This window comes from Varanus komodoensis, unplaced genomic scaffold, assembly GCF_004798865.1.
Source record: "Varanus komodoensis strain SLA01 unplaced genomic scaffold, ASM479886v1 scaffold36, whole genome shotgun sequence".
Taxonomy (NCBI): Eukaryota; Metazoa; Chordata; class Lepidosauria; order Squamata; family Varanidae; genus Varanus; species Varanus komodoensis.
The window spans coordinates 3,086,909-3,113,908 of record NW_025335873.1 but is presented as its reverse complement, the minus strand read 5'-3'; the positions used below and the strand labels follow the sequence as shown (position 1 = coordinate 3,113,908).

The window sequence follows — 27,000 nt, the reverse complement described above, 5'->3', positions numbered from 1 at the left end:
AGCATAAATAGACCTGACCTAAGTAACCAGGTGCACCGTTATAGAACGTTTGGACTACAGGTTCCCAGCATCTCTGACCAGTGGCCTTGCTGGTGAGGAGTTAGAGGAGCTGAGGTCCAACCTATCTGGGCAGCTGAGGTCCACCTATCTGGGCAGCTGAGGTCCACCTATCTGGGCAGCATGGCTGGGCAAGGTTGGCTTGGGGAGCTGCTGCCCCAGGTTGTGTCAGTGGCCATCAGCCAGCAAGGGTTGAGAAGAGTGAGGCAAAGGATGGGTGTTTGTCTCACAGTGGCTGCTGCTGAGGACCCAGGGGAGGTCCACCGAAAGACCCCTCCAGGCCTGCTCCTGCCCTTCCTCATGGCAAGCTGTTGGCTCCCCAGCCTCTCATGCTGGTCAGGCAAAAGAGGTGGTGTGGAGGAGGAGGAGGAGGAGGAGGAGGAGGAGGAGGAGGAGGAGATGTTCTGGCCACCATGCTCCCTGGTTTTCTGCCTGTCAAGCCAGGATGAAAGCGAGAACAAGCAGAGATAGCTGTTGACGATGGCCACCAGGAGATCAGTTCATTCGGGGAAGGGCACCACTGGGGCCATCTTGGGTGAAAGCCCTCAAAAGCGTGACATGATGCAGACTACTAGTTGTGTTCACCTGTGGAACCTGGTTGCCAAGCTGCAGGATAGAAGGGAAAAAGAGAAGCAAGGCCATTTCATGCCCTCTGCTGAGACAAGTCATTGGGGGCTTCCTCAGGCTATCAACATGGGGTCCATCCCAACTGGCCAGAACAGAACCGCCCAAAACCTGTTTCGTGCCGGCCCACCCAAGCATGCCAAGCTTGCTCTGCAACTCCCTGGGCCTGTCAGGAAACCCCTTCTTACTGCAGACACATGGGATACCCGACAGCTGAGACTTGGACGTCCTCTCTGGCTGCCTAGAGAGCATGAAGCTAACAGGCAGCTTTAAACAAATCTACTCAATCAATCAGTTCCCCTGTGATGCTTCTGGGCAAGAGAGATGGTGCTTCTTCTCCTAGCTGCTGTGATCTCTAAATAGGGCCCTTGTTGGCCCACTTACAATGAGATGTGCCTCTCCCGACATGGCACTCATGTGGGCTTTGTCCATTCTCAAAATGGCTACCATGGTGGACAGGATCAGTTGCAAAACAGCCATTTCCCAGCATGCAGACTGGTGAGACTAAATGCAAAGTAACTCACCCAAGGACTAGACTAGGCAGAAGTGGGGTCTGAACTGCCAAACTTTTTTGAACCCAGGTAAAGGTGGTGCTGGAGGGTGGCACTTTGCAACATGCCAGCCCCACTTTAAGAAGCGGGGGGGAAACCGTATCAGGAAACGGCGAGAGAGTCTGGTGGGCTCCAAGACAGGGGCCTGCAAGTACACTGGGACCCACAGGAGAGGAAGATCTTAGTGTGTAAGGGATTCTGTGAAGCCTGCAACTGAGGCAGAGAACTGGGGGTTTGACCTGATACAGCCTGGCAAAAAGAGCATGGGATAGAATTGGTATCAGGTCCACATGTGGCCATATAGGTGGGCCAGGATAGGTTCTGAGGTCTGTTATGTTCTCCAAGCTGCAACTCAGGCAGTGGCTGTTTGGGAACCTTCAGGGTGCACCCCACACATGGCTGTTGTCAATTTGCATGCCAAATTGAGTTCTGCAAGAGAGAGAAACACTAAGCTTCTTGCCAAGCCACATCGGATGCCGCAATCTGCCTGATGTGGTGGGGAGAGACAGGTTACTGAGGTCGCTGAATTGGTCCTCTCCAGCAAATGAAACAAACATGCTTTCTGCACTCCATACTTCCAGTAGCTTCAGACTAGTCTAAGCCTTCATGGATTTATGCTTCCACCTCCCAGCAACCCTGGGAAGTGGAGTTCAGGGCCACTACAACGAATTGCCTCTTGAAGCCCCGAAGTTCAGCATTCCTCCCTTAGAGTGGTAGGATGAAATTTGTTGATGTACAAAGCACAGGCATGTCACACACGTTCTAGGGATGTACTGAAAGAGGGAAATCCCACTTCCCTGAGCTTAGCGGTTTCCACACCTGCTTCTGATCCAGTGAATCGAAGTGGGTCAAGTTCCGTTTTTTTCTCTAAGACTTTTGTCTCTAAGATGGATGAGGGTTTGTGTATATTTTAAGATATTCTGAAATTTGCACAAAGAGGCACTGGGAAACCACATGGTTCTAGTGCAATTTGTCCAGAATTGGCCCATTTGCGCAAATCACAATTTGTGTGAATTGTGCTTTGCGCAAAGCAGTAGATTCTCCACAGAATACACTGGGGCCAACTGGTTTGGGGAGAGCTTATTTGCACTAATTTCATTAGTGGTTAAAAAATACATGGATTGCAGTCTATCTTAGAGATGGAAGTCTATGTTTTGGCTTGACTGAAATGAGAATAAGTCAGTGTCAAGGCTAATGAACCAGAATCTGGTGGGAGGGAAGGCCAAATCATGAATATCTGTCAGAGTTTCTTCCCAATCAGATCCTTTACACATCCCTAGTTTCAGCCTATCCTACCTCACAGGGTTTTTGTGAGGATAAGATGGAGGAAGTTCACCTATGCCACCTTTTTCTTCTTGGAGGAAAGGTGGAGTATAAATGTAATAATGAATCAACCAAGAAACTAATCAATTCCTCACAGAGCCTTCTGGGTTGACAATATACTGGGTTAATTCATAAAAGGGTCATTATAGTGTCAGAGTTAAAGCAAACAAGTCAAAACAAACTTCTGAAGCTTAGTCATACTTAGTAATCTGAGCTGGTGAAAAATAACAGAACCCCCATCCTTCCCCATCCTAAATCCATATACTTACCCCGTTTCGTTCCCCATAACTCATGGAGACAGTGGCAACAGGAGTAGGTAGGTCTCTCCCTCCTTCCTTGGCATGTACATTGGGGAAGACATAGTAGTGGTGCCCCTGGGAAATGTCACATGATCATTTCCCAAGTCCCCTGGCATCTGGCTCACAATTTTAGTGGAGATGCACAATCCCATACCAAGGAAAGAGAGACATGTCTAGGTGTTTACCAGGCAGGTAAGGAGGTGTGGGGAAAATTGTGGGGGTGGTGTCTGAGGGCTGGTTGTAGGACTTTGGCCCACTCCTCCCATAAAAGAGCCTCCACAGGTTGTGGATCCAGATTCAGTGCAGATTCCCGTGCAGAACCAATCCAAATGGGTATAAAACCACATACTGTAGGCTAGAATATGGCTGGAAGTGGGGAGAAAGTCCATTTAGAAACATGCAGTTTGTTTGTTCAAAGATCCAAATTCAAATGTGGATGCTTATAGGGACTTATTGAAAATATCTGCCGACTGATGTCAAAATGAGAAAGCCTAAACTTGTAAATGAAGAACCGGGAGACTGACAAGGACCAGAAATAGGTGGATCTGTCCATCCATTCCTAGGTGGTAGGTGCTCTGCAAAATCCAGCTGGGGTAAATGGGGGAATGATAAGAACATTTGGATGGAGTCACTCTTATGCCCCACCAGGGGACCTCCTAGAGTTTGGACTTGCAATCCTAGACAGATGCCTTGGTGGTCCATCTAGGACAGGGCAAAGCAGCTGCTTCCCAGTGAGTCTTACCATAGGGGTTCATGTGGTCACCTGGCATTTGTGGTGGGGTGAGACCTTGCTGGAAGGGGTCAGTGGCGTAGGTGCTCTGGTCCATCGGTACGATTTGCTGCTGCTGCGGTGCGAGTGGCGTGTAAGACGTCATCATCCCTTCCATTCGGTTGGACATTACTTCTGCAAGGAAGACAATGGACGTTCACCAGAAGATTCCCCTTGAGACAGCAGCACCCTGAGGGTTAGAAGCTGCTGTGACCTTGTTCAGGGCCAGCCAAAAGGGGCAAGGCAATTTTCACAAACATTCATATAAAACTAGTCCTGGCCTAAGTTTTTAGCTCAGCAGATTTCATTCGCTTTGGTGGGTGGCCTGTGAATAAACCCTTGGCCACCTACTCTGACCACCAACCAGCCCAAGAGATGCTTAGAATTCAGCTCTATTCCACCGAAGATCCCTCCCTCATTCGTGGCAGACAAAAGGGTTGATATTGGCCAGTTAGATATAAATCCAGTTTTCCATGTAGAGGGGCCTAAATTTTTTTCCATCTCCTGCAGCTCGCTTGCTAGCCCAGTCTTAGCACCCAAGCCCCACATTTGTATAAAGACAGTACATTTTAGAACCTGGATTTGCTCTCATTTTCCTGAAGAATGATCCTGACACTTTCCCTCCCTTCCCCAAGCCAACTGTCCTTCACATCCATCCAAGATTTATTTGAAAAGGACTCTGCAAGTCAGCCAGGGCTGAAAGAGAATTTGCTAATTAGTTCCTTGAAATCCACTCCCACGATCCAAGCTGCCGACTCCAGCAGGGAGGAACGCCCTGTCTCAGGATGGTTGCATGGCTCATGAATATGCAGAGGGTTGTGTTGCAGCTTCTCTTGAAGAGGCAGGTTGCAAGATCTCTGGGGTGGAGGCCCATGTTTGTCCAGCTTCTGCTACGACTGGGTGCCAACCCTGACTGGCGCCACCGGGTGCCAGCGTGGCCAAGACAGATAAGAATGTAAAGGGATTGCCATGGGAAAGCAGTGACGATGTGGTGAATGTGCAGGAGGTCTGGTTGGCCGGGAATCTTTCCTTCCCCACCCAGCCCTAGGAGTCTGCGAGGGGCCTGGCAGGGACCTGGTTTTCAATGTAGGCAAGACTGTGAATGAGGCAGCGCTTAATGGGTCCCTGTCTTCCTGTTGGCCTTATAATACTAGTATGGGCGAGTGTGCATTTACTCTGACTTATTTTCTCCCACCGGGCAAGCAGCTGACTCAATTCTTCTGGTCAAAGGAGGATGAGGAGGGCCGTGAGGCTGGATCAGGCCAGAAGAATGCTGGACCCACTAGCATCTAGCCCATCCACACCATGGCCAAATAGCTGCTTGCAGGAAACCCACAAGTAGGACCAGAGTGGGACAGGATCCCCACCATCACCATACGGAGAAGGAAGGAAGGAAGGAAGGAAGGAAGGAAGGAAGGAAGGAAGGAAAAATAGCATGTGCACACAGACACACACAAGAAATGGGGTGTGTATCTTGCCTATAATAGGGAATAGAGAAAAGCTGTAATATGTCATTATGATTCAGGGACCTGAAACTGTTGTCTACTTCTTTCTTTTTCCTTACTTTCTCTTCACGTTTCTTCTTTGGCCTTCCAGCTCTGTTGCTGCACAAAGCCGGCTCGCCATTCTGTCTCCCTCCCTCCTCGCGCTGCACACAATGCACCCTGCTGCAGGTTAGGAGAAACCCCATGGATTTGCCCCGAGAAGCCTCAGCAGAATCGTGGAGGCCCCTTTGGTCCACCACGACTGACAGGTTGCATACGCGGTCAGTGTATGGCCTGTGTGTGTTTGGAAGTCACTTGTGGAAGTACTTTTAAGTTGGGGCACTGAGGGCGGCCTGTTAGTCCTTAAAAAATCGGAACGGAGAATTCGTGAATTTTAGAGAACGGTAGAAGAAGGAAGAGCTCACTGTGGAGGCCGCAGCCTCTTTGCTCTCCATCTCCCGTGCCTCCCGCTCCAAGACCACCTCCTCCCTTCCGAGCAAAGACTGGCTCCCAAGACACAGCCAGTAGGATGCTGTAGTTGGTTGTGGGGCCCGACAAAATAGGATGCTGCATTTCCTTTCCCTGAGGGCCTTGACAAGGAGCAGGCCATGGGAGGTGGTAGTAGGTGGGGCGAGTCAGCTACTAATGCTAGAACCCACTAGAACTTCAATGGGTTCTAGCATTCTTCTGCCCTTGGGCTCTCTGGGCAGTGGAAAAGCTGACCCAGGGAATGTTTGCATCCTGCTTAAGAAACTGAGCCCCGGATCCCCGTTGTCAATCTCTCCTTTGCTGGAAATGAACGAGGTGAAACAAGTCTGGCACGCTCAGCTGCACTAGAGATGCACAAGCGCTGAGCTTGTGCTCACGAAACGTGTGAGCATGCCCCTTGCAAAGCCCTGAATGAGGGAGCGAGCGTGTGCACTAGTGCACACCAAAGCTGTCCTGGGGCTGTCAAGTCAATGTGCACATTTAGCTCATTTCCTGTCCCCAGCTCTGTTAGCATGAATGGCTCAGCAGGCTGAATCAGCACCACTCCGAGCTGTGATGAAAACGGGCTCAGATTAGCAAATGCACACACATCTGGGGAGCTCTGAGCTTATCTGGGGAGGGTCGTGCAGCGCTCACATATTTTTGGCGCTCAGCTTGCATGAATCTCCTGTTCGAAAGCTGCTCGGTTTGTGTGAATGTGTTCTCAGGTTAAAACTGTCTTCCTCAACCTGGTACCCTTCACATAGTTGGAGTACAAAGCTCATCATGCACAACCACACTGGCTGGAGGTGATGCAAGCTGTAGCCCAAAAAATCCGGAAGGTATCTGGTTGGGGAAGGGACAAAAGTAGGTAACCCACTCTCAGCATTATGGAATGGTCTAGTCCTTGCCTGGAATGGTACAGCCCTCCCTGTGTTTTATCTTAGCAGGAAAATGAGGCAACCTGTGCTGGAGAAAAGGCCAGTTCTGATGCATGGGACAAGGGAAGGGAGGTAACCGGGGAGCAACCCCCATCAGCCCCACCGGGCCCAACCCCAGGACCACCGTGGCTTCACCTTGACCAAGCCGCTGAGAATTCTGCTGCTCCTGCTGCTGCTGATGCCGCCGGGCCAGCTTCTTCATCTGGAAAGGAAAGGAAGCCAGGAATAAACATTTGCCCCTTGGCTGAAGTGATTCCACCAGCAGAACACCCATGTCGGCCTTCCTCACCCTGGCTCCCTCTAGAGGTCTGGGGCTTCAGACCCATCAGCCAGGAGTATTGGGAGCTGCGGTCCACCACAACTGATCTGTCTGGCACTACTTCTTTCCTAACAAGTGTCATGTAGTGAAGGCAGTGGGCTCTCCCTGCTGGGAGATATTTCAGCAGAGGCTCGGAGTGCTACTGGCGGGCTGCTCCCTGGAGATGCTGCAGATGCATCCTCCAAGAAGCGAAGACAATCTCCACGGTCTCCTCCACCTCTGATGCAAAGCTGCCTTAAACCTAGACCAAGAAGGTCAATGCTGACTCCGGTTTCCTAAGTTTGCAGGGTATTTTTTTGCTATCTGGGACCCTTTCAGCTGGAAATTCACTTGGAACCTTCTTGCATGAACTGCTGGTGTTCATCCACCAAGCTTTTTTTTTTGCTGAAAAATCCATTTTTCCCCCAAGCATTTTTTGCTGGTCACTTTGTATCCTTCAGCATGAGCTGGTCTAAGCATCATTTGGGGCATGGCAGCGATGGAAAAGCACAACAACATGGAGAAGAATATTTAAAGTCTCCTTGTCTTTCCTGGGGGGTGGGGGTGAGGAAAGGAAACATCTCAGCAAAGGCCTCAGAAATAAATGCTTTCTGAGAAATGTTGCCTTAGTTATACAAATTATCTATTTCTAGATTTTTTCGCATCTCTCCCTCCATCCAAGTACCCAAAATAGCCAACTCTTAACTTTTTTCTTCACGTGCAGAAGGTTTAGAGATTTTGTTCCATCTGGTCCATTTGTGTCTCATGGACTGTCAGGGACCTTCTATTCTGCCATCTGCTCTTGGACAGAAGCCAAATTTGCATTTCTCGAATTTGCGTCTATTTGTGCTTGTGCAAATTTTCAGTCATATGTTTTGCACTTCAGAAAAGGCCCGGATCCAACCCTCAAATATTCATATTTTCAGCACATGTACCTTTTCACGCTTTAGCCTAAGGGGGAAGGGAATGTGAATTTTTCTTCAGTGGTTTTTGTTTTCAATTTTTGTACTTTTCTATATCTAAATTTGCATCACATTCCAGAAAGTTAAAATACTGGTCCATTCATGAGTTGGACATATAAAAACTCATTTTAACCCCTTGCAGATTTCTCAGACACATGGCTTGGCATATTCTGTGCTAGTTGTGACCACGAGGGGAATTTCATGCTCTGAAATTCAGTCAAGAGACTTCAGCCTGACTCCTTGGGGTGGGTTGGAATCTGTTCACAGCCAGTCTCAGCTTTCTGTCTTCTTAGGCAGGAGCTGTGAGTGAAGGAGTTGAGGCCCAAGTGTCTTTCCAAAGGAGTATTTCCACTTTCCACCTATTGATAGCAAAAGTATCACAGGAGAACCTATTCCATGGGGTTCTTAGCAGCTTCAGGGTGAGGCTATGGAGAAAGATGCAGGGAGGCAGTTGGTCTGGAGGCCTAGTCGGCATCCTCCTTGTTGACGCTAAGCAGGTCTGGGGCTGGCCTGACCTTGGAGGGGAGACCCGCTGGGAACTGCGTGGAGCCACTGTGAGCTCTGCAGTGGGAGAAAGGTGGGATACAAATATAATAGATAGATAGATAGATAGATAGTTCCTCTTCCCAGTTTTACTGGAATATCCAGAGTTGTATTCCCATATTCTTTCCCCCCCACTTTTCACAGTCTCATTTTCTATAGGGATGTGTTTTATAATGTTTGAATAATTAATGTTTTATATAGTAGCTTTATATTCATTGCATTTTTATATCTTGCAAGTGGTCTTGAGCACTTGAAGCGATAGGACAGGGTATAAATGTATGCAATAAATAAATAATATTCTCCCACCTCTGTTCTCCCAGTGCCAAACCCACAGGTGTCTGGATAAGGAAACGTATTCATCCCACGGTGCTACCTAGCTTGCTTGCGCAGCATGTTTGCACTCCCTGCCCTGCCTCCTTTGATTACACACCGATTCTGTAATGTTCGTTCAGCTCAGCTGCTTAACCGTCATCTGCATCTCCCCTCCTGATTGAAAAGCCAGATCCCTCCACAGTGGCTCAAGTTGTCAACACGTTTTCACCTAAAGCAAAATCAGGAGCTAATTGCCGGCAAAATCTTCCAAGGGAGTTGGAGAGGAACTTAAAACGGTCAGATTAAAATGAGCGAGATCCACCTTTCTTCAGAAATAAAAATAGAAGACTTTGTGCCTTATGTCCCACAGGGCAGCTAACTGCTGTGTCTTTTCTTTATTTCAGGGCTTCATCCTGCCTTTTGGAGCCAGAATCTCACCTTTGCTCTTTGATTCTGAAACCACACTTGAACGACTCGGACACTGAGTCCAGTTTCAGCTGCTAGCGTCTCCCTGACCTGCAGGAAAGCAAAAGGCGGAAGCAGGTTATGGACACTGTAGGTTGCTCTCTTCCTGTGAGAAGCCTCAATTATTTATAGTTTATTTTATTTCTTAGATTTTTTGGCCTGGCCCATTAGCCACAAGACTCCCTGGGTGGGTTACAGGGAAAAATCTCTGGAATACAGAACAGCTTTTGTGTTGGAAGTGCAGAGATGGTTCCCAGCTTTGTGGGCATGTGGGCTAGGATATTATGTATTGATATATACTATTATCTCAAAGACTTAGCCCAAAAGCCTCCTAAAGTGATTGACAGATAGTCTAAGAAGCCTGCCCGTGCCCAAGGTATGACACCCAAGATAAAAGGAATGGGGATGGTAGAGGAAAAAGTAAGCCTTTCAGCCATGAGGAATGTTCCCACTTCTCCCTCATGCCCCTTTCAGTACAGTCTGCTGTGAAATGGCTGCCAGTGACAAGAGCTGAGGGTTGAAGTGCCTCCACAAGGGAGGTCCATTTTATTTTATTTTATTTTATTTTATTTTATTTTGTTTTGTTTTGTTTTGTTTTATTATTTTCCCTGTGCATTTTTATAGCAGGGGTGAACAGGCTTTTTGGTTCTGCACTGAGTATTTGCTTGCCTGCCTGCGGCTGAACACAGTGATCAACATATCAACATCCCCATAGCTAAAATTCCCTGGGAGGTCCATCACAGTGCCTAAACCGGGCCAACCACAAAAAATTTCTGGTACAATTATCAGAACTTTAAAGCAATGTAAAAGTTGTCAATAAAATGATGTTATCCTTCTCTTCTTTTGTCTAAGAAAACAAATCAAATAGAAATAAGCAGGTAGGCTGCCCACTGTCTAAAGAATCTCAGATAAAGCGATATCTTTCCTGGTTTAGGGATCTCCTTAGCTGGGGACAGCACTATATGAAACTGGATCTTTTCACAAGGAAAGCATCTGTTCTGCCATTGAGCTACAGTCCATTTGCACCCCGCCAATAAATTATCAAGGCAGTCCATTGGTCTGTCTACATCACATTGTCCGTGTTGTCTGGAAGGTGGCCCTTGAGTTCTGGACTCTGCTTGAAAAGGGACTCGATTGCTTGGAAAGGTATGAATGGTAAGGAGCATTGACCAAAGGAAGAGTATGGGGAGGAAGTCTGCTTGGACATAATGAAGTTGCCTTCAACAATGTCAAGGCCACTGAGCCTCGTATAATCAGTTGGAACCTTTCCCAGCCTAGTGTCTTTCATTGGATGTATGGTCTGGGACTGATGGGAGCTTAAGTCCCAAAGTTCTGGAGGGCAAAAGGCTGGGGAAGGCTGGTGATTGGCTGCAGCTTTTCCTAGACCTTCCAGGCTCTACTTTCTGGGACAGGATCCTGCATAACTTGTATCAGGACAGCATCATGTCATGGATTGTGGGTATAAAAGTGTCAGCCATGGGAGAGAGAATCCACCACCAAGCATACCTTCCTACAAGGCTTGGATGAGACTTCAAAAGAAGCTTTGAAAGCTCTCCTCTGCTGCGTTGTGAGTATTGTCCGTGGACGCTTTGGTCTCCTTGGATCTTTCCCATCATCGCTGCCCTTCCCTGGGTTTACTTGTCCTTTGGTCGGTTTGACATCCCCATCTTCGTCATCACTTTTGACTGTTGATGGATGAAAACACACAAACACGACACCTCAATGTGTTAATCCTGCCAGCAGAAGAAAATGAGAAAAGGCTTCCCACTGTGTCTCAAAGGGAAGAGTTTGTCTTGATCTCCAGAACCTGGTATTCAGGGAGAGACTGCTTCTGATCACAGAGGTTTCATCATGACCCATGGACATTCATGGATATCCCCTGGTTCTTCCATTCAGTTGTCTAGACCAACCCTTAACAGCTTCTAAGAGAGTAGCAGGGGGTTCCATGAGATACTGTGTCTTGTGTGAAGACTATCCCTGTTGTCTTCCCCAAATCTCCTGCCTATGCACTTACACTGAATCATGAGAAAGGCAGAAAAATCCACTGTCTTTAAACCTTGCTTATTATTATTTTTTTAATCAAGCAGTAGAAGCCCCTTTCTTCTCCTTCCCTCCCCTTTCCTCCGTGCAGGGAGAGTGACAGATTGGTTTTGCCAGTGGGTCCCTGTCTTTAAAAATGGCTTGTAGGAAAGTTAGCCAGGTCCACTATAATTAAAACGAAACACACACAGTGAATTGAGTTTTGGGATGACAAATGAGGTCGCTGTTATTATTGTTAGGTTACATTCTAGAAAAGACAATCCCTTGGCACATCTGAAGTCCTTCTGTTGGCTAATGTGCTGGAAGATAATTATGGATGGTTTTCAAATGAAAAGCCAGCAGTCACTTCCAATCTGGATTAAGCTGGTCTCTTTTGATTGCTGTAGGTCATAAAATTAGGGCCACAGACACTGATGTTGATGGAGATGTTATTTTAGCCAGGAAAAGAAACTACATACACTCATAAACTTGTGGCATGGAAGCCAGACTTTCCCCATTACTAACCACTAATGCATGATCAGATCATAAGGTTATTTGGATTCAGCTTGACCTTGCACACAAATCAAGTCATCAGATATGCTTTCCTTCTCTCTCTCTCTCTCCCCCTTCCCCTCTCTCCCTCTCCTAATGCTAACAAGTAGAGTTTACGCTCACCAAACATAGCAGCATGTTCTTGGCTACTGTCTAAAATTGCTCCATTCTGTGTTCAGTCTGATACGTCTACGTTACATTCGATGGGAAGCGATTGTCAAGACCTTGCTTTCCCTTTTGCTAACCCACCACACTCGGCTGGGCTATGCATGCTTTCCAGTTCCAGTTTCTAGGCCACGTTTATGCAGCATAAACATGTCGGTTACACCCTCCGTTTGGAGAAAGATCTCCTTATGTAACATTCCCTATTTGACATGCAATCTGGATGCGTTCCACACACTTTATGCTTTTTGGGAAAGGTGGTGAAAAGGGCTTCGTTATTTTGAGAGGCAATTCCTTGTCCGTCTTCCCTGTTTTAGGCACAGGTGTGGCAACTTGCAACAGGCAGACAGATGTGGACAGTCCAACTTTGCACACTGGCAAATGACAACCCGGCGGCGTTTGGGAGGGCTTACCTGAATCGGAGTCATCTGGACTGACGGAACTGAGCAAATCTTTCTCCTTTTCATAGTCGCTTTTGCAGAGCAGCTGCCCTTCCTTCAGAACAAACTCATCGCCTTTCCTCAGCTGCCTCTCACAGACACAACAGCAGAAGCAGCCCAAGTGGTACACGCTTTCCAGGGCCCGCATCACAAACTCCGTCGGGGCGATCTTCTCCATGCATCCACTGCATTTTGCAGCAAACAACCTATTGGAGAAAGGAGATGGCCCGCCATCAATCGCCTGAAATGCAGCGCACCCTAGCAAGCTGGACTTTTCTGCAGTCGAGATGAATATGTGGATCACGTGCATGAGGAGATTTAGCGAGAAAACCATGGGTTTGGCAGTTTTTCAGGGACAGGATCTCATTTGTACTTCCCAAAGCGAAACACAGTTGTACTTCAACATTCTCACCTTCTAAAATTTGCGGTGCAGCCAGCAGCTGCATGAATGAGCACCTTGGAGGGCGTGTGCCCAGAAAAGCTCATCTGTGTAAAAGCAACATGGCGGCATGCATTAAGTTTGGGAAACTCGGTTCCAAACCCAGACAGCGTGAAGCGAAACTGTACACAAAATGGCGCATGTTATGAAACCTGTTTGTGGCCATTGAAAACGCATTTGCAGAGTGGTGATGTTGAAATGGACACCCCAAACCATTTCTCTCAAACGTGATAGCAGGGACTTCTGGAGAGGACCTCCCCAAAGGCAGAGAGCAGGGTCCACCCTCCCGGATAGAGATACCCATGAAGGACCCCCTTCATTCTGATGGAGAGCAGACTTTGCACCTGGTTCTTCCCCAGCATCGGCATTCCAACTTCTTTTGCGGGACAGGAGGGAGGGAAAGAGGAGTGCAATGGACATACTGGGAGAGAATTGGTTCTCAGTCAACCCCCCCCCCCCCCCCCTTAGCAGAGCAACTGATCTGTGTCAGCTCCAGAGGAAACTCTCCTCCCTCAGAGGAAGATGATGGAGAGGTTGCAGTTTCCACATATAGCAGAGAAGAAGAAACCAGCCTCTGGCCCTTTGCAGCCACCTGGAAACTCCAGGTCCATTTTAGTTTTTGGCCCACACAGCCCTGAATGTCTTGCAACCTTAGGAAGGGAAGCTGCAGCCAAGGAAGTCCTTAACGGGATTAAAAGCGTGGGCAGTTCTCCCCGGCTGCACCTGCAGCTTCAGCTCCTTAAACCATCCTGGCATGGTGCAATGGAGCTTCCCCCTTGAACTCGAAAAGCGTGTGGAGAGGACAGGCCTCTTCGAAAGGGGCTTCAGAAGGATCAGGGCTGGAGTGAGAGCATCTGTGGATGGGCTGGGCACCCATTCAGGCCCTCTGAGGGGATTGCGCATCAGTAACATTCAATGGGGTGGAGATAATGAGGGGTGAGAGCAGCAAAGATAAGAAGCTGGCCGGGTGGGGTGAGGCATTCTTTCACATCAGTGGCTCTAATGGGCTTAATGCATTCTGAGATGGCCCAAGGAAAATTCCCCTTCCATTGACAGAGACACAGCAGCCTCCTCCTCCTCCTCCTCCTGTCTATTAATTTATTTCTTTGCTGCCCAATAGTAAAGAAATAGATGAAGCATCCCATACAGGGGCCACTTACTCTGTGGAAATGAGTGGGACGGCTGAACAGAAGCAAGGGTATATCAAATTCATCTTGACTACTGGAGTCTGCCTAGCTTGCTCCCTCCCTCCCTCCGTCCAACAACAACCGCAGCAGCGACAGCAAACCACAAAAGATGCCCAACACACTTGCTTTTGATATCTCTTGGTCAAAAACACCGCTTGTGAGATCACTTAGCCATACAAATGCAGGGCAGAACGGAAGCGTTCAACTCAAGCAATAATTGGAAGACGGAAAAGCAGATGGACTGAGCAGCTCCTTGCCTCTTGCAGGTCCCACCACTGCTGGTAAGAAGGGCTGCCTGGATGAGACCATTTGCTCCTTAGTAAAGGCTGAAAAGCAGACGCCCCCACCCTGCTCTTAGGGACTAGATCACTTCAGAAAGGCAGATGGTCCTGGCAGAAATGCTTGCCTGCCTTAAAACAGCGACAACAATAAACAACCTTCCGTCAGATAGAAAACTAGCAGAACAGGGAGGAGGCTAAACCTGAGGTGCCACTAACCTTCCATCAGCAAGGAGTTTCGTCTCTCCCTTGCAGTCTGAAGTAGCCCACTCCTAAGAGGGCCATATCACATATTTCTGAAAGTGAAATTCAGCTCTTGGTCACTATTCAACTGTGCTGAAAATAGTGGCTTGCTGAACATCGTTGAAAAATTGCTGCTCGACGGCTAGATTATGGATCCCACAATTCCAAGATATATGCCAACGGAAAGTGAAGATGCCATTTTGCATTCTGGATGAATAGCTCTAGATAGCACTCATCCCACCCTTTGCAGGAGTCAAAGAAGGCAAAAGAAGCCAAGGCAGCATGAATCCGAGTCGAAAACAATTATTAAAACAATGCAAAACAGCACCCCAAATCTCCTCCACTCCTCCCCGTTTTTTTCGTTCAACATTTCATGGTGGTTTGCATTTTTGTGTGGTTGCCAAAAGTCCCGCAGGACAGGTGCACACATGGGCCATCCCTGCAGAGAAGGCCCAGAACTTGGAGGCTACTAATCCCATCTCTTCCTCAGGCGGCTCTGTTATGCAGGATGTACCTGCAGGATGACCTTCTGATGATGAAGATGATGATGATCCCTGCATTTCTTCCTCATGCAAGGAACTCAGGGCAGTTTAGAACTTTCTCCTCCTGTCCACTTTCTCTCCACAACCTGTGAGGGAGGTTAGACTGAGAGCCCACAACTGGCTCAACATCACCCAGTGAGCTTCATGCACGGCTAAGTGGGGCCCAGAATGCAGTTCTTGTGGGGTCTAGTCCAACATTTGAGCCATTACACCGCATTGCTTGGGTAACTCCAGTGAAGATCTTACTGCCTCTGAAGGATGCTTTACTGCTGAACGGCTCTCATGCTTAGGAAGGTTCTCCTATATTTTTGCTAAAATCTGCTTCCCCCACAATTTCCACTCTTCAGTTTTGGTCTTTCCCTTGGCAACAATAGGTGTGGCTTCCGTGTGTGAAAGGACCAGTATAGATTAGCCGTGGGAATCCGAATCCTTGCCTCAAAGTGCCAAGAGTCATACAATATGTCTGCAGTTCTATCCTGAACAACAAAGGCTATTCCCATGTTTGGAGGCATCTCCATGTGTGGTGTGAAGAACCAATGTTAGACTTGTCTATTTGCTGAATATTTGGCCTCATGTGCTTCACAAATGCAAACCCCTGGCAGATTTGTACCTCACCAGGTAAAAGGTTCCTCACTTCTGTTATAGAGGTTTATAAATTTATGAATGATGTAGAGAAAGGAAACTGAGAAGCGATTCTTTCCCTCAGAACTTCGGATCACCCAGTGAAATTGGTTGCCCAGTGGCTGAGGACGGACTAAAGGAGTTCTCCACAAACAGCTCACATGGAACTCAGCACCACAAAATGTGGGGATGGTCAGAGGCTGGGTGGCTTTCCAAGGTGATCAGATGAATTTGTGGTGGTGGAGGAGGAGCAGGGGAAGAATTGGAGGAAGGCCCTGTCAGGGGTGACAAGCCATGAGAGCTAAATATTCAGGGAAAGTGTACCTGCAGGGAGCGCCTGGCACAAGGCTGACCTCCAACGGAGACAGGACACTCAACCAGCTGGATCTTTGACTGGATCTCCAGAAGATTGGCCTGCAGCTTCTATCATCCACAGACTGTGTGTGCAGTATCCCTGCTGCCTGGAGATGATAGGAGTTGCAACCCAACCATCTGGTGGGTGCCCAGTTGGCAAAGGCTGATGTCCGTCGTGTCCTTGAGACCAGATCTCCTGCTCCATCCTAAATAATCAAAAGATCAATGCTGGCAGAAGAGGCTGCAGAAATACAACATGCCTTCGGATGTACCTAGGAAGCCCGACGGCGTGGCTTTCCTTGCCTCGTGCACCGCAGAAGCTCAGACGCGGCTGCTGCGCCTTCCTGTGCAGGCCAGCAGCCCATCTGGTGCTTTATACGGAGTGGCTGATTTATTACCTTTCGGGCTGTTATCTTGCTTTTAAATCCGACCCCTCTCTGCCTCCCTCAAATCACTGTTCCGCACTGTTTACTCTTATAATAATGTCCTAACAACCTAACCTTTACCTTTCCAGCCGCCTCGCCCCGGTCTTTAATTTCCTCTGTTTGTGGGGCAAATAGATTGTAATGGTTTTCTTATAACTCATTTACCGCACAGGCCGAGATAACTGCCGTGCCGCATCGGGTTTGCTGTTCACATTAAGTGCGGTTCAAGAGGCTCGCTAAGCAGGACACAGCAAGACGTAAAAACCGGCCAATTCAACAGGTCGGGCCCCTTCTGCTCTGTGTGCAGCTAATATCGCGGAGGATGTGATTCAGCCTGCTTGAATCTGGGCTTGGCTTGCCCGTGCAACCTGGCAATAAGCGTGAGCATTTAAATCATGTTTTCTCTGTTTGCTAATTATGGCATTTTACGACGCTGGGCAAACAAACATAAAAGAAAGGGATGCGGTTTTACAAGAAAACACACAGGGGCCACCCTGATGCAAAATTTAAGGTCAGGACCAGCCTCAAAAGTCTGCATGGAGGGGTCTTGACAAGGACTCACAGTCCTGCAGGGGTCCCTGGGCAAGAATGCACTCCTCTTTTCCACCACCGCTTTTTCCTCTCCTCTCGCTGCAGCCCAAGGGAGTGAGCGAGAAGACTGAAGTGGTAGGGAGAAGAAATACTCGTAGCAGGAGCCGGAGCTCTTTGGCTCTCTGCTGGCAAGTGAGCAGGCAGCGGGGAGCTGGAATGATGAAGAAGAGGAGAAAGAACCGGCAGTAATGGGCGTGAGGGAGTCCCCCAAGAATTCTTTGCCGGGACATCCTCCAAAACCTGGCGCTGGAACGCATCACTGCTTCCATAACATCATATCTTTTGGACCAGCGACATACAAGAGATCCCACGTGGCAGAGCGGGATTCTGAGAGCCCCAGGTTCTAGTCCCCACTCAGGCACGGAGCTCGTTGGGTGATGCTGGGCCAGGCACAGGCTCAGCCCAACCTGCCTCGCAGGGTTGTCGTGAGGATGACCTAAGAGAAGGGGGAGGAGTAGATAAATTGCCTTGAGTCCCTTGAAAAGGAAGAAAACAGGCAGGATAGAAACAGAATCGATGAAGGAAGGAAGGATGAGTAACTGAGACGCTCTCTGCTGGCTTTGTGTGACCCTCCTGTATGTGGTTTCCCATTGCGGCCGAATGGGTGACCTCAGGTGCGCCCAGGCAGAGCCAGCTTCTCCGAACTGGTGCTGGGGAAGGATGGCTTCAGCATGTGGGCTCTCCAGTCCTTGGAGAGTGACTCGAAGCCCTCCTGGAGGTGTCCTCCCTGGGTTTCTCAAATGGCACATGCAAGCTGTTCTGGGAGAAGGACGCGTCCACGAGCGGAGTGGCTCCATGGCAGAAGTTCCTTCCAACCTGTTTGGGAGCTCCCCATCCTGACCATCCATGCAGGATTATCAGGGAGCTGGAGAGACAAAGGGACTGGGGAAGCCTCCACTCCCACCAAGCTCTTGCTTCCAGAATCGAAGCCTCCGGCCTCAGTGAACGCCACACAAAAGCTGGGAGACCACCAAGGGACTGGTGATCGAGGGAAGGAAGACAGGGCTGTTGGAGGGAGATGCAGCGAAGGTTAGATTAGGCCACCTGGGCCCAAGGTTGTAGATGTTTGCACGGGCCCTTCTTGCGCTTCTTCTGCTTGATGCGTGTGAAGATGAGGCGTTGTCCCGCGCAGAAGAATGCAGCAGCTCAGACTGTTGTGTTCGCTTAGTCTGCGGCTCGCTGTGACGGAGCGTGTCTGCTGCCTCATGGGCAGGGGTGGCTCGTGACTCGTAGGACATGTGAGGTCCCTCAGGGGGCCAGTGCTGGCAGGATTCTGTTCCTGGACCACAGTCCCGCTCTAAAGAAAAAGTATCATAATCATAATTGGCCTTCCACCGACAGGATTTGGAGTTCCTCGTGGAGAGGGGCAAATGACAGAAAGGATGCATCCTCTCCTTAATTTCCACTCCCTAATTGACAGTGGCCCGCTCCATCACTGTCGCCTCTGTTGATCCGCCGGCCTCGTTCCCTCCCGGCACTTTGATGGGAGAATTTATGAGGAATCAAATTATTGCCGCAAGAAGAGAATTAAAACGATCCTTCATTTACAAAGCCCCCAAGTTTGCCTTGTCGTGCTCCACCTTTGGGATTCTAAATGCGCCTCCCCTTCCCATAATGCACATTGGTTTTTACAAGTGCGGCAATTCCACGTAACAGATTATGGCTGCAATTTTCTTCTAATCTGCTCTGGAGCTGAGAAACTATTATACGGAGAGAGATTAAAAAAGTTAAGGGCGCCAGCTGAATGCACAAAACAGAAAGAAGAAGCAGAAACTACAATTAAAAAGCCTAATGGATTAACGAGCGGCAATTATTTGGGGATGAACTGTAGTCCAGGGCTAAAGTTTGGAAGCAGATGTGGGCAAAGACTGTGCAAGCGAGGGCTGCTGAGGTGGAAAGCACGTTGCAACTGCCAAGGGGCCCTCAGGTGAAGTTCGGAATTAGATGGTTTCGATACTCCCCAAGTCCCTCCCCTGTGCGCTTGGCTCACGTCACAAGGTCGATTATATCCTTCCAGTGGAACCAAGCCTAAAGGGACCTGTTTTTCACAATGCAACACTCCAGCATGAGTTAATTTACCCGCAGGGGCTACGATCTCTTGTGCATGATGCCCACACTACCATGGGTTGTTACGTTGGGAAAACCCAGATAGAAGGGGGTGTCTGTCGTGCCTGATGGCTCGACAGAGACGCCTACTCATGAGGAAGAGGCAGGAGCTAACAGTGAGAGTTGGGCATTGGAACAAGGGGACTTATACTTGGGGTCCAGTGCCCAGACGGCGCCTCTGCAGCCTGACTCTGAAACTGCTGAGCAAGTAGCCTCTTCCTCAAGAGTAGACGTCTCTGTCGAGCCATCAGGCACAACAGTGTCTGAGGGTCAGACAGCCCTTGGAACATCATCACATAAGCCATGGGTACTTGCATGATCCAACAACACATGGCAATTAACCCACACTGAGCTGCCGTGTTGTGCAAACAAGAAGGCTTTGCATACCATGATATTCAAATTGCGACAGCCCAGATTCAGGTTGGACGTCAAGAAAAGCTTCCTCGCTTTCAGGGCAATGTGACAGTGGAACCAGCTGCCTGAAGAGCTGGTGGGCTCTCCCACACCAGAGACATCCAAGGCGAAACTGGACAGTCCTCCGAGTGGGAGGGTGTACCGTGGTGTCCTGCAACAGCAGGGGTTGGACTAGATGGCCTTCATGGCCCCTTCCGACTCTACTATCCTACGATTCCATGATAGCCCACCAAGGGTTAATTGCTCATATACATGCATAAATGCAGATGTGAAGTGAACTGACCAATGGGCTACACTAGCTTTAAGGAGATAAGAATGCCGCATCTTTTAGGAGTACGAGATTTTATTAGGTGCAATTTTAGGTGTAGGAGATGCCATTATGGGGGAGAAGCAGCTCTAGCATGGTTGGAAGGGCCACATTCAGATCCTACATTCAGATCCTACATTTAGAAAGAGACTTAACATGATTTCAAGACCTTATGTGCAGATACTTAATTTAGACCCCACAATTTAGAGGAAGAATTAGCCTAGTTTAAAGGCCCACATTGGGACGCCACATTTGGATACCACGTCTAGGAAAAGATTTAATGTGATTTGGAACCCCGTGGTTTAGATACGTCCTCGGAATGAGATTTAGCATGGTTTGAAGGCCCATGTTCAGACACCATATTTAGATACCACATTGGATTTAGCATGGTTTGAAATAGTTGAGATTCTCTTTCATTGTCCAATTCCTTATGAAAATGAGGAGCTTCTATATGAAATACAAGACTTTTGCCTTCTGAGCAAAGATTGGAAGATTCAGAGTCGCTCACAGCACTGACGTTAAGCTGGAGAGCAGGCTGTGACCAGCACCTTCAGATCACGAGAGAGTGAAAACCAGTCGGAGGGCACAGAAATTACGTTCGCTTGGTCTGCACAGCTGTTGCCCCAACTAAGGTGGTTTGTTGTGCAAATGAAGAAATTTTGGGAGGGGAGGGGGGTTATAACCACAGGCTGTTGGCGTAGCTTGAACAGAGGGGCGAAGGCTTGGAGAAGCCTTGGAAAAAAGAAAGAACATCTACATTTGCCACTTGACAGATGAATATACATGAGTGACATTGCAGCAAAGCAGTGCCTTTTTTGGGTGGGGCGGGGCAGGTAGGTGGCCAGCGTAGGAAGCGCTGAGCTTGTCAGAGCAGGGCGCTGGGTGCTGGCCCATAAGCACCACCGGCAAAGTTTCTCCCAGGTGCCTCTGCATCTGGGAGGAAAGAACCTGAAGTCCACCTGCACAATTGTCGCTTGATCCCATGAAGGTATTGGCTAATGCTCCCTATATTTGTTTTGGATGCTAGCCCTAGGATGCCGCAGCTACACACCAGTGTGAGATTATGCCCCATTGTTAAAACAATTGTTTCCATTCAACCCCCTCCGAAGAGCACACAGCATGCTGCAAAGATCGAGTCAAGAGCAGTGGTAGAACCTCCTCGTGATGTGTCTTTGGGTCAGTTCCCAGGGCTGGGCCAGCCCAAGACATGTAGCTTCATGGGGTGGGAAAGAAAATGGTGACATCAAGGGATGCAGCAGCCAAGTGATCTTGGAAGCTGAGCAAGACAATCCTGGGCACAACTTTCTTAATCACTGAAGAGTTGTCCCATCACCATCAACACAGTCGTCATAAATTAGATGACCTAATAGTCCAGTTCCTTTCCACACCAGCTAGAATTAGCCTGTCTCTGCTGATGGTAGAACCAGCCATCTACGTGCATTCAGGGTGTTACTTCCAATGCACACAGAGATACACCTTAAGCCCCACCGGTGCGGGTGTTCAAGGATAGGCTGGACATGCACATGGTGGGCATGTCATGAGCGGAGCTGGCTGGAGCTGGGGGTCAGACTGGATGGCCCGGAGGCCCCTTCTGGCTTGCTCTGTTTCTATGCTTCTGCTCATTGAAAGCTCGCCCACCGATTCGGGCTTTCTAACTTCCCAAGCAGAACGAGTGCACAATAGAATATTCAGTTAGGGCAGAGTCCCAACATTTTTGGGCCTCTCCGTTTGCTCCCTGCTCTGAACGGCCCTACAAGGGATGTACAGGGCAGGGAGAGAGAAGCCGAATTGCATTCATGAACGCTAACCCCATGGACGTGATTCAGCCATTCCCAGAACAGAGAGAGAGAGAGGAGATCTGTGTGCTGGGGATGTAAACACATTGCAAAATTTGTTGGGAGCCGTTGGTTTTACACAAGTGCCTTTGCATGCGTTTGTGCAAATTCGCAGTTGTGCAAGTGCGCGCCCACGGAAATGTGCTGCTCCTCTCAACTCTCCCCCTGCAGCTGCTCATGTCTTTCCATGTAGGCTGAGACTCTGAAGATGGAAGACCATCTCCGGGACGAGCCCGGCAGGGTGGGGGGTTGTTTCGAAGGACAGGAAGGGCAAGGCACCCTCAGCTTTGGCCTCAGCTCCTCCTTGTCGTGCTTTGTCATTGAGACATTCTTGAAGGTGAGGAACACACAGAAGCACCTCTCACCTCTGTTCTCCTGCCTGCAAACTTCTGATTTTGGAAGATTATAGATCGCCCCGGAGGCTTGTACACGAAGGGTACAATCCTATGCATGTTCAGGCGGAAAAAGGACCTGCAGTTCTCTTCCTGCGGGATGGGGTGTCCTGGGCCAGCGGCTTTCTTCCCTGCCTAAACTTGCCTAGGCTGAGCCTTTAAGCCATCTTGGATGCCCGTATGGAAGGTCTGGAAGGCGCTGGGTAGACACAAGAGATGGGATGCTTTCTTGGTTTTGTTTCGCCGAGAAGGACACCGTGGGTGGAGGCTGGCTGGCGAGTACGACTTAGGGAAAGCATTTCTGAGAGCCCGTTCCTCTGAAACGGGGACATTAAGAGGATGGGTGGGGGAGGCAGGGAATAGCCGGGGCCTGCATAAAACAAACATAACTTCATATGTCGGTTTGCCATGACACCGTGCCGGAGTTTCTCATGCCCAGAGCCCATCAAGGAAGCCATTTAGTTGCTGATTTGCAAGGGAGAGATTCCACAGTCCTGCGGTGTTAATGTCTTTTCAGTGGGGGGTCCATTGCCAAATTCCAAACTCATCAACACAATCTTTTATTAATAACCCCTCGAAAGGCTTTTGTGGCGGCGTTATTGCGGAAGACATGGAAAGCTCCACAGTGTCATCCGTTATCTAGATGGTGAGGGGCAGGGGGGGCAGGAGGGAAAACACGGGGAAATAAAACAAAAGGCGGCGATGTTTTATAAACAAAATGTTTCATGTGTTACATCTCCTCGCCTTCCCTCCGTATAAAACAGTGGGGCGCAGGAAGGAAGCACTGGAAAAGATTTGCTGTTCGAGGGGGAAATGCCATTGGGCTGGACTCCCCCCACCCAGATTAGTTGCTGGGGAGAGCAGAGCACTCCTCCCTCCCTCCCCCCTTCCCAGCTTTCCCTCCCTTCTCTCTCCCCCTCCCCAGTGGGTCCAGAATTTAACCTCCTGTCTGGGTCTGGCCAGACTCATTTCACACGACACAGCAGGAGTTTTCGAAGAGGGAGAGCAGTTGCCCTGGGGGAGCTGGGTTCAAATTCTTCATTCCGTGGCCCCGGATGTGCAGGATGGCTCCTTAACGGCTGCGGTACGAGTCGGTGGTCCCTCTGTGCGAAAGAGCAATAAAGGGGCAACCGCGGTTCAGGGTTCAGCCCAGGATGTGACCAAGTGACCTGTTCTTTGCGAAGAAGTGCGAGAGAACAGTCCTTCTCCATCCAGCCAAGCCTGGTTTTACAGGTAATGAACCAAGGGGTGGGTAACAAATCCCAAGAAGGTGGGATGTGGGCCTTGAGCTACCCACCCACAGCAAACTGAGCAGTACGTGACACTTAACCCATTCAGGCATGCGCATGGCGCATTTCTTCTCCTTGATGGCAATGCGCAGAGGGAAAGTCACAAGGCTGAGACTCTGGCTTGGTTCCTGTACAAGTCAGGGCAGAGTGAGGCCAACCATGATGGAAGAGAAGACAAAGACGGCCAGCAGTCTCAGGGGACAAAGTGCTCAGATGCTCCGAAGCTTTGGGCCTCATCTCAGGCCCCAGTACGTGCTCAGCTCCTCTCCTTGTCTGGTCCTCCTGCACTGCCTTTCTTTAGTTGCGTAGACTCAGGTTGTGCCTCGGGGACACGACTGGCCTTGAGCAGAGGCCGTCACAGGAGCACGGTGTGTGTGGAGGGCAGATTCCCGGGCTCTCTTCTCCATGTTTTCTTTTCCGTGTCGGCTGGCTGGGGCCTCCCCTTCAAGCAGTGCTAGGCAGCTGAGGATGAGCTCCATTTTAATTTCTCACGATGGCTTGGAGTGAAGCTACACTGGGGGCATTATGGGAAATGAAAGTGGATGCTGGACACGGCTGCTCAACGGTGCTCGAAGTGACGCCAGCGACCATCGCCCCGTGCCACCAAGACCACCCGGGGGGAAGGGGCAGTGCCAGAGCAGATGCTGACCAGATCCCTTCAGCTCTGCATCCAGCACAGATACCAGGTTGCAGATATAATATACGAGGGGAGACCGAACCCCCCAGGAATTTATTTACAAAAAACCATGTATTTATTTTTACATGTTCAAACTTCAGTCACCTTCAAAGATGCCATGTGCCTATCGAGACATTTTTTTCCACTGCTCAAAAACAGGCTTTGATCTCATGGATTGTGATGCCTCTTCGTGCTTCTGCTGTTTTCGGTTTCACATCTTCCACATCAGCAAAACATTTCCCTTTGAGGACTTTTTTCATCCAGGGAAACAAACAAACAAACAAACAAACAAACAAACAAACAGAAGTCGCATGGGGCAAGATTGGGTGAATAAGGAGGGTGAGGCACAGGGGATATGCTGTTTCTGGTCAAAAACCGCTGAGCACTCAGCTGAATAAAATTTCACCACCGCACCCCGTTCGTGTAAATCAGCCATCACGAATAGGCAAACCCGTCGAAAGAGTCTCAAGAAACAAAACAGGAAGCCACACTGAAGCTGAACGCAGCCTCTCACGACAACCCAGCTGGGTACCCTGATGCAGGTAGGTTGCTAGAACACTCACCTGTACTAAAAGGGGGGCAACCTCCCGAAGATAATTCCTGTTTTTTTTGGTGGGGGGAGAGATCCCTCCTCTACATCTAGCCAATAGGTACGGGGAAACAGACAACCAACACCTCTTTGATTTTGAATTGGGAAATGCGCTCCAAGTTCTGGGCAAAATCCAAGGCTGGCTCTCCCATGAGGAGGGGTGAATCCCTTCTCAGGTGGCAGAGTGGGAGGGGTGGGGCATTACCCCTTCCATATCAGAGAGCCCTGCTTGGGGGGGGGGGGGGGAAAGCAGAGGCCAAGTGGCAGCAGGGGGGAGGAGAACAGCGGTGGAGGGCAGCCAGCACATTTCCTGTTCAGATCGTGGGCAAAACTATTTCATTCACGGTCACCGAATGCGGCGCTTGCATTTCTGTCCCATCCATCTCGACTCCCCTTCCCTTCAGACAGTAAACGCTGCCGCAAATCCTTGCACGGCAGCTATTCCACGAGAACAGCAACATTTCTGGTGAGATGCACGCTTTCTATTAAAGAGGGCAGTTTTCGAAAAGGAAACCCTCCAGTGACATGTGCCTGGAGTGGAGAAGCCTGCAGAAGACAGGTTATGGCTGAAAAAAGTTAATATAATAGGAGGACTTTGTTTCCAGCCAGGGGGAAAATAAACCGAGGCACTGGTTTTGAATTCTGCAAACAACACCCTATGGCGTTTATGACCATTGTGGATTTCGAGAGACAACAGCCCTCCTCATGCATTCATCCATGCAGAAATAGATGAGGAGAGTGCCAGATCATCTCCATTTCTTCAAATTCTCTGCCTGCCTCCCTCTCTCTTTCACGAGGCTTGCAAAACACTTTCTTTTGTGCTAGGATTCCAAAGCTGCCAGCGGAACCCTGATGCACACAGAAAGGAAGAATTCGAAAGGCAGGCCTCTCTTCTGCAGACCAGAGCTGGGTGAGAGTCACAGCCGTTTCACACAAACCCCAAACCCTCACTCCTGGTTACCCCAACCTCTCTTCATTCCAGCAGGATAGGACGCTGAGCGGTCATATTCTTGCTGCTTCGGCAGGAATCAGAAACTCTTTCCAGACGATTGCAAACCACCCAATGATCTATCAGCAGAGCGAGATCTGTCTGCCCTTTGCAGCATGTTTAAGCTGAATTGCCCATGTATACAACCCATACCATGGATAAATAGGCCCCACCAGCACTGATATTCCAAGGAGATACGGTCCCTGATGCTTCCTCTCTCTTCCACCTTGGAATGCCTTATCTCAAATATTGCATTTGTCACTCATTTCCCAGCTCGGGGGGCTGATTTTGCACACCTGACGTGAAGCTGCGGCATGCAACGTGGCACATTTGCACACCTGGGACTGACCACACTCGTGCCAGCACATAGCATTGGTCTGATAGGCGCAGGTGACCGATTCTCCTTGGAAAAAACTAAAACTAATAACTTGACTGATGAAGACAAGATGAACATGATGTGGGTCATGCACCTCCGTGTTACTGAGCTTGACCAATGAAACAACCTCTTGGTACACATTGCTGAAGACCCCGCCAGAGCCCGTTCACCCACAAGAGCCGGGCAGCCCGCAGGGGTTCTTGCCTCTAGCGCTAGCCTGTCCTTGCCCATGAATTACTCCAGTCATGGAGGGACCTCAAGTCTGGAGATGGGCCAAAGGACACCGGGCTGACCTTCCCCTCCATCCACTTCACCCTGGCAATTTGCCTGTATGAACTGAGGCCAGCCTTGGAAGCTCTTGGAAGCCAGCCTTGGAAGCTCTGCTTGTGGACATCGAGGTCTATTAGATTGGTGTACGTGAGAGACAGGGCCTTTTTAGTGGTGGCTCCGAACTTGTGCCATGACTCGCATTTTACACAACTCCTCCTCCTCTTCCTTCCTTGTACAACAAGGGACCACTTCCTCAGATATCTGCCAAGCGTCAACAGCTTCCCTGCAGGTTCCAACAACCACCTCAGTGGAGCCCCATTGTGAAAAGCAGCCCAACTAGTGCAAGAAGTTTACACCCTCCCAGACAAACCCTAACCCTCCACGGGGCTGAGAGGTGGTTTCTCTTCTTAAGTGCCCTGGGACCCCCTCCGTCACAGGATGCCCATCAGTGAATGGCACCCAGTGAGCTCTTGTTAAGACACAAGCCGAGGTTTCATTTCCAAAACGCTTTGTTATTTCCTCATCCCCCCCACATCTCCCCGCACCCTCTCAGGCAAATACATTGCTCTTTTGTTGCTTTTTCACCCTGTCGGCCACCCCTCCCCTTTGGCTTGGCTATTTCCTCTTTTTTGTCACCTCGCATTATTTGGGGGACTGTAATTCTTATCTGTTCCCCCTCCCATCTCCCTGTCGGCTTTTATGCCCCCCTTTCTAATCCCCAGCCCAAGTCTTCCTCCGGCCCTTGCTCGCTGAACCTCGCGCGTTCCCTCTCGCTTCCCTTTCCCTCCCCACATTCTCTGTAGGACGGG

The 27,000-nt window shown here is 49.4% G+C and overlaps 1 protein-coding gene across 3 annotated transcripts in view; it reads right to left on the bottom strand.

Moving 5' to 3' along the window:
- The window catches only part of LMX1B (LIM homeobox transcription factor 1 beta), a 164,097-nt gene that overhangs the window by 2,030 nt on the left and 135,067 nt on the right, over positions 1-27,000 (bottom strand). The window contains exons 3-8 of one of the 3 annotated variants that reach the window (XM_044439992.1): positions 12,243-12,475; positions 10,603-10,781; positions 9,070-9,147; positions 6,620-6,718; position 6,332; positions 3,618-3,758 (exon numbers count right to left, since the gene is read on the bottom strand). In XM_044439992.1, the coding sequence (XP_044295927.1) occupies positions 3,618-3,758; position 6,332; positions 6,620-6,718; positions 9,070-9,147; positions 10,603-10,781; positions 12,243-12,475 (731 nt within the window). Of the gene's footprint in view, positions 1-3,596; positions 3,759-6,331; positions 6,333-6,619; positions 6,719-9,069; positions 9,148-10,602; positions 10,782-12,242; positions 12,476-27,000 lie in introns of all 3 variants that reach the window. The other 2 variants (XM_044439990.1, XM_044439993.1) reach the window with 2 other exon arrangements.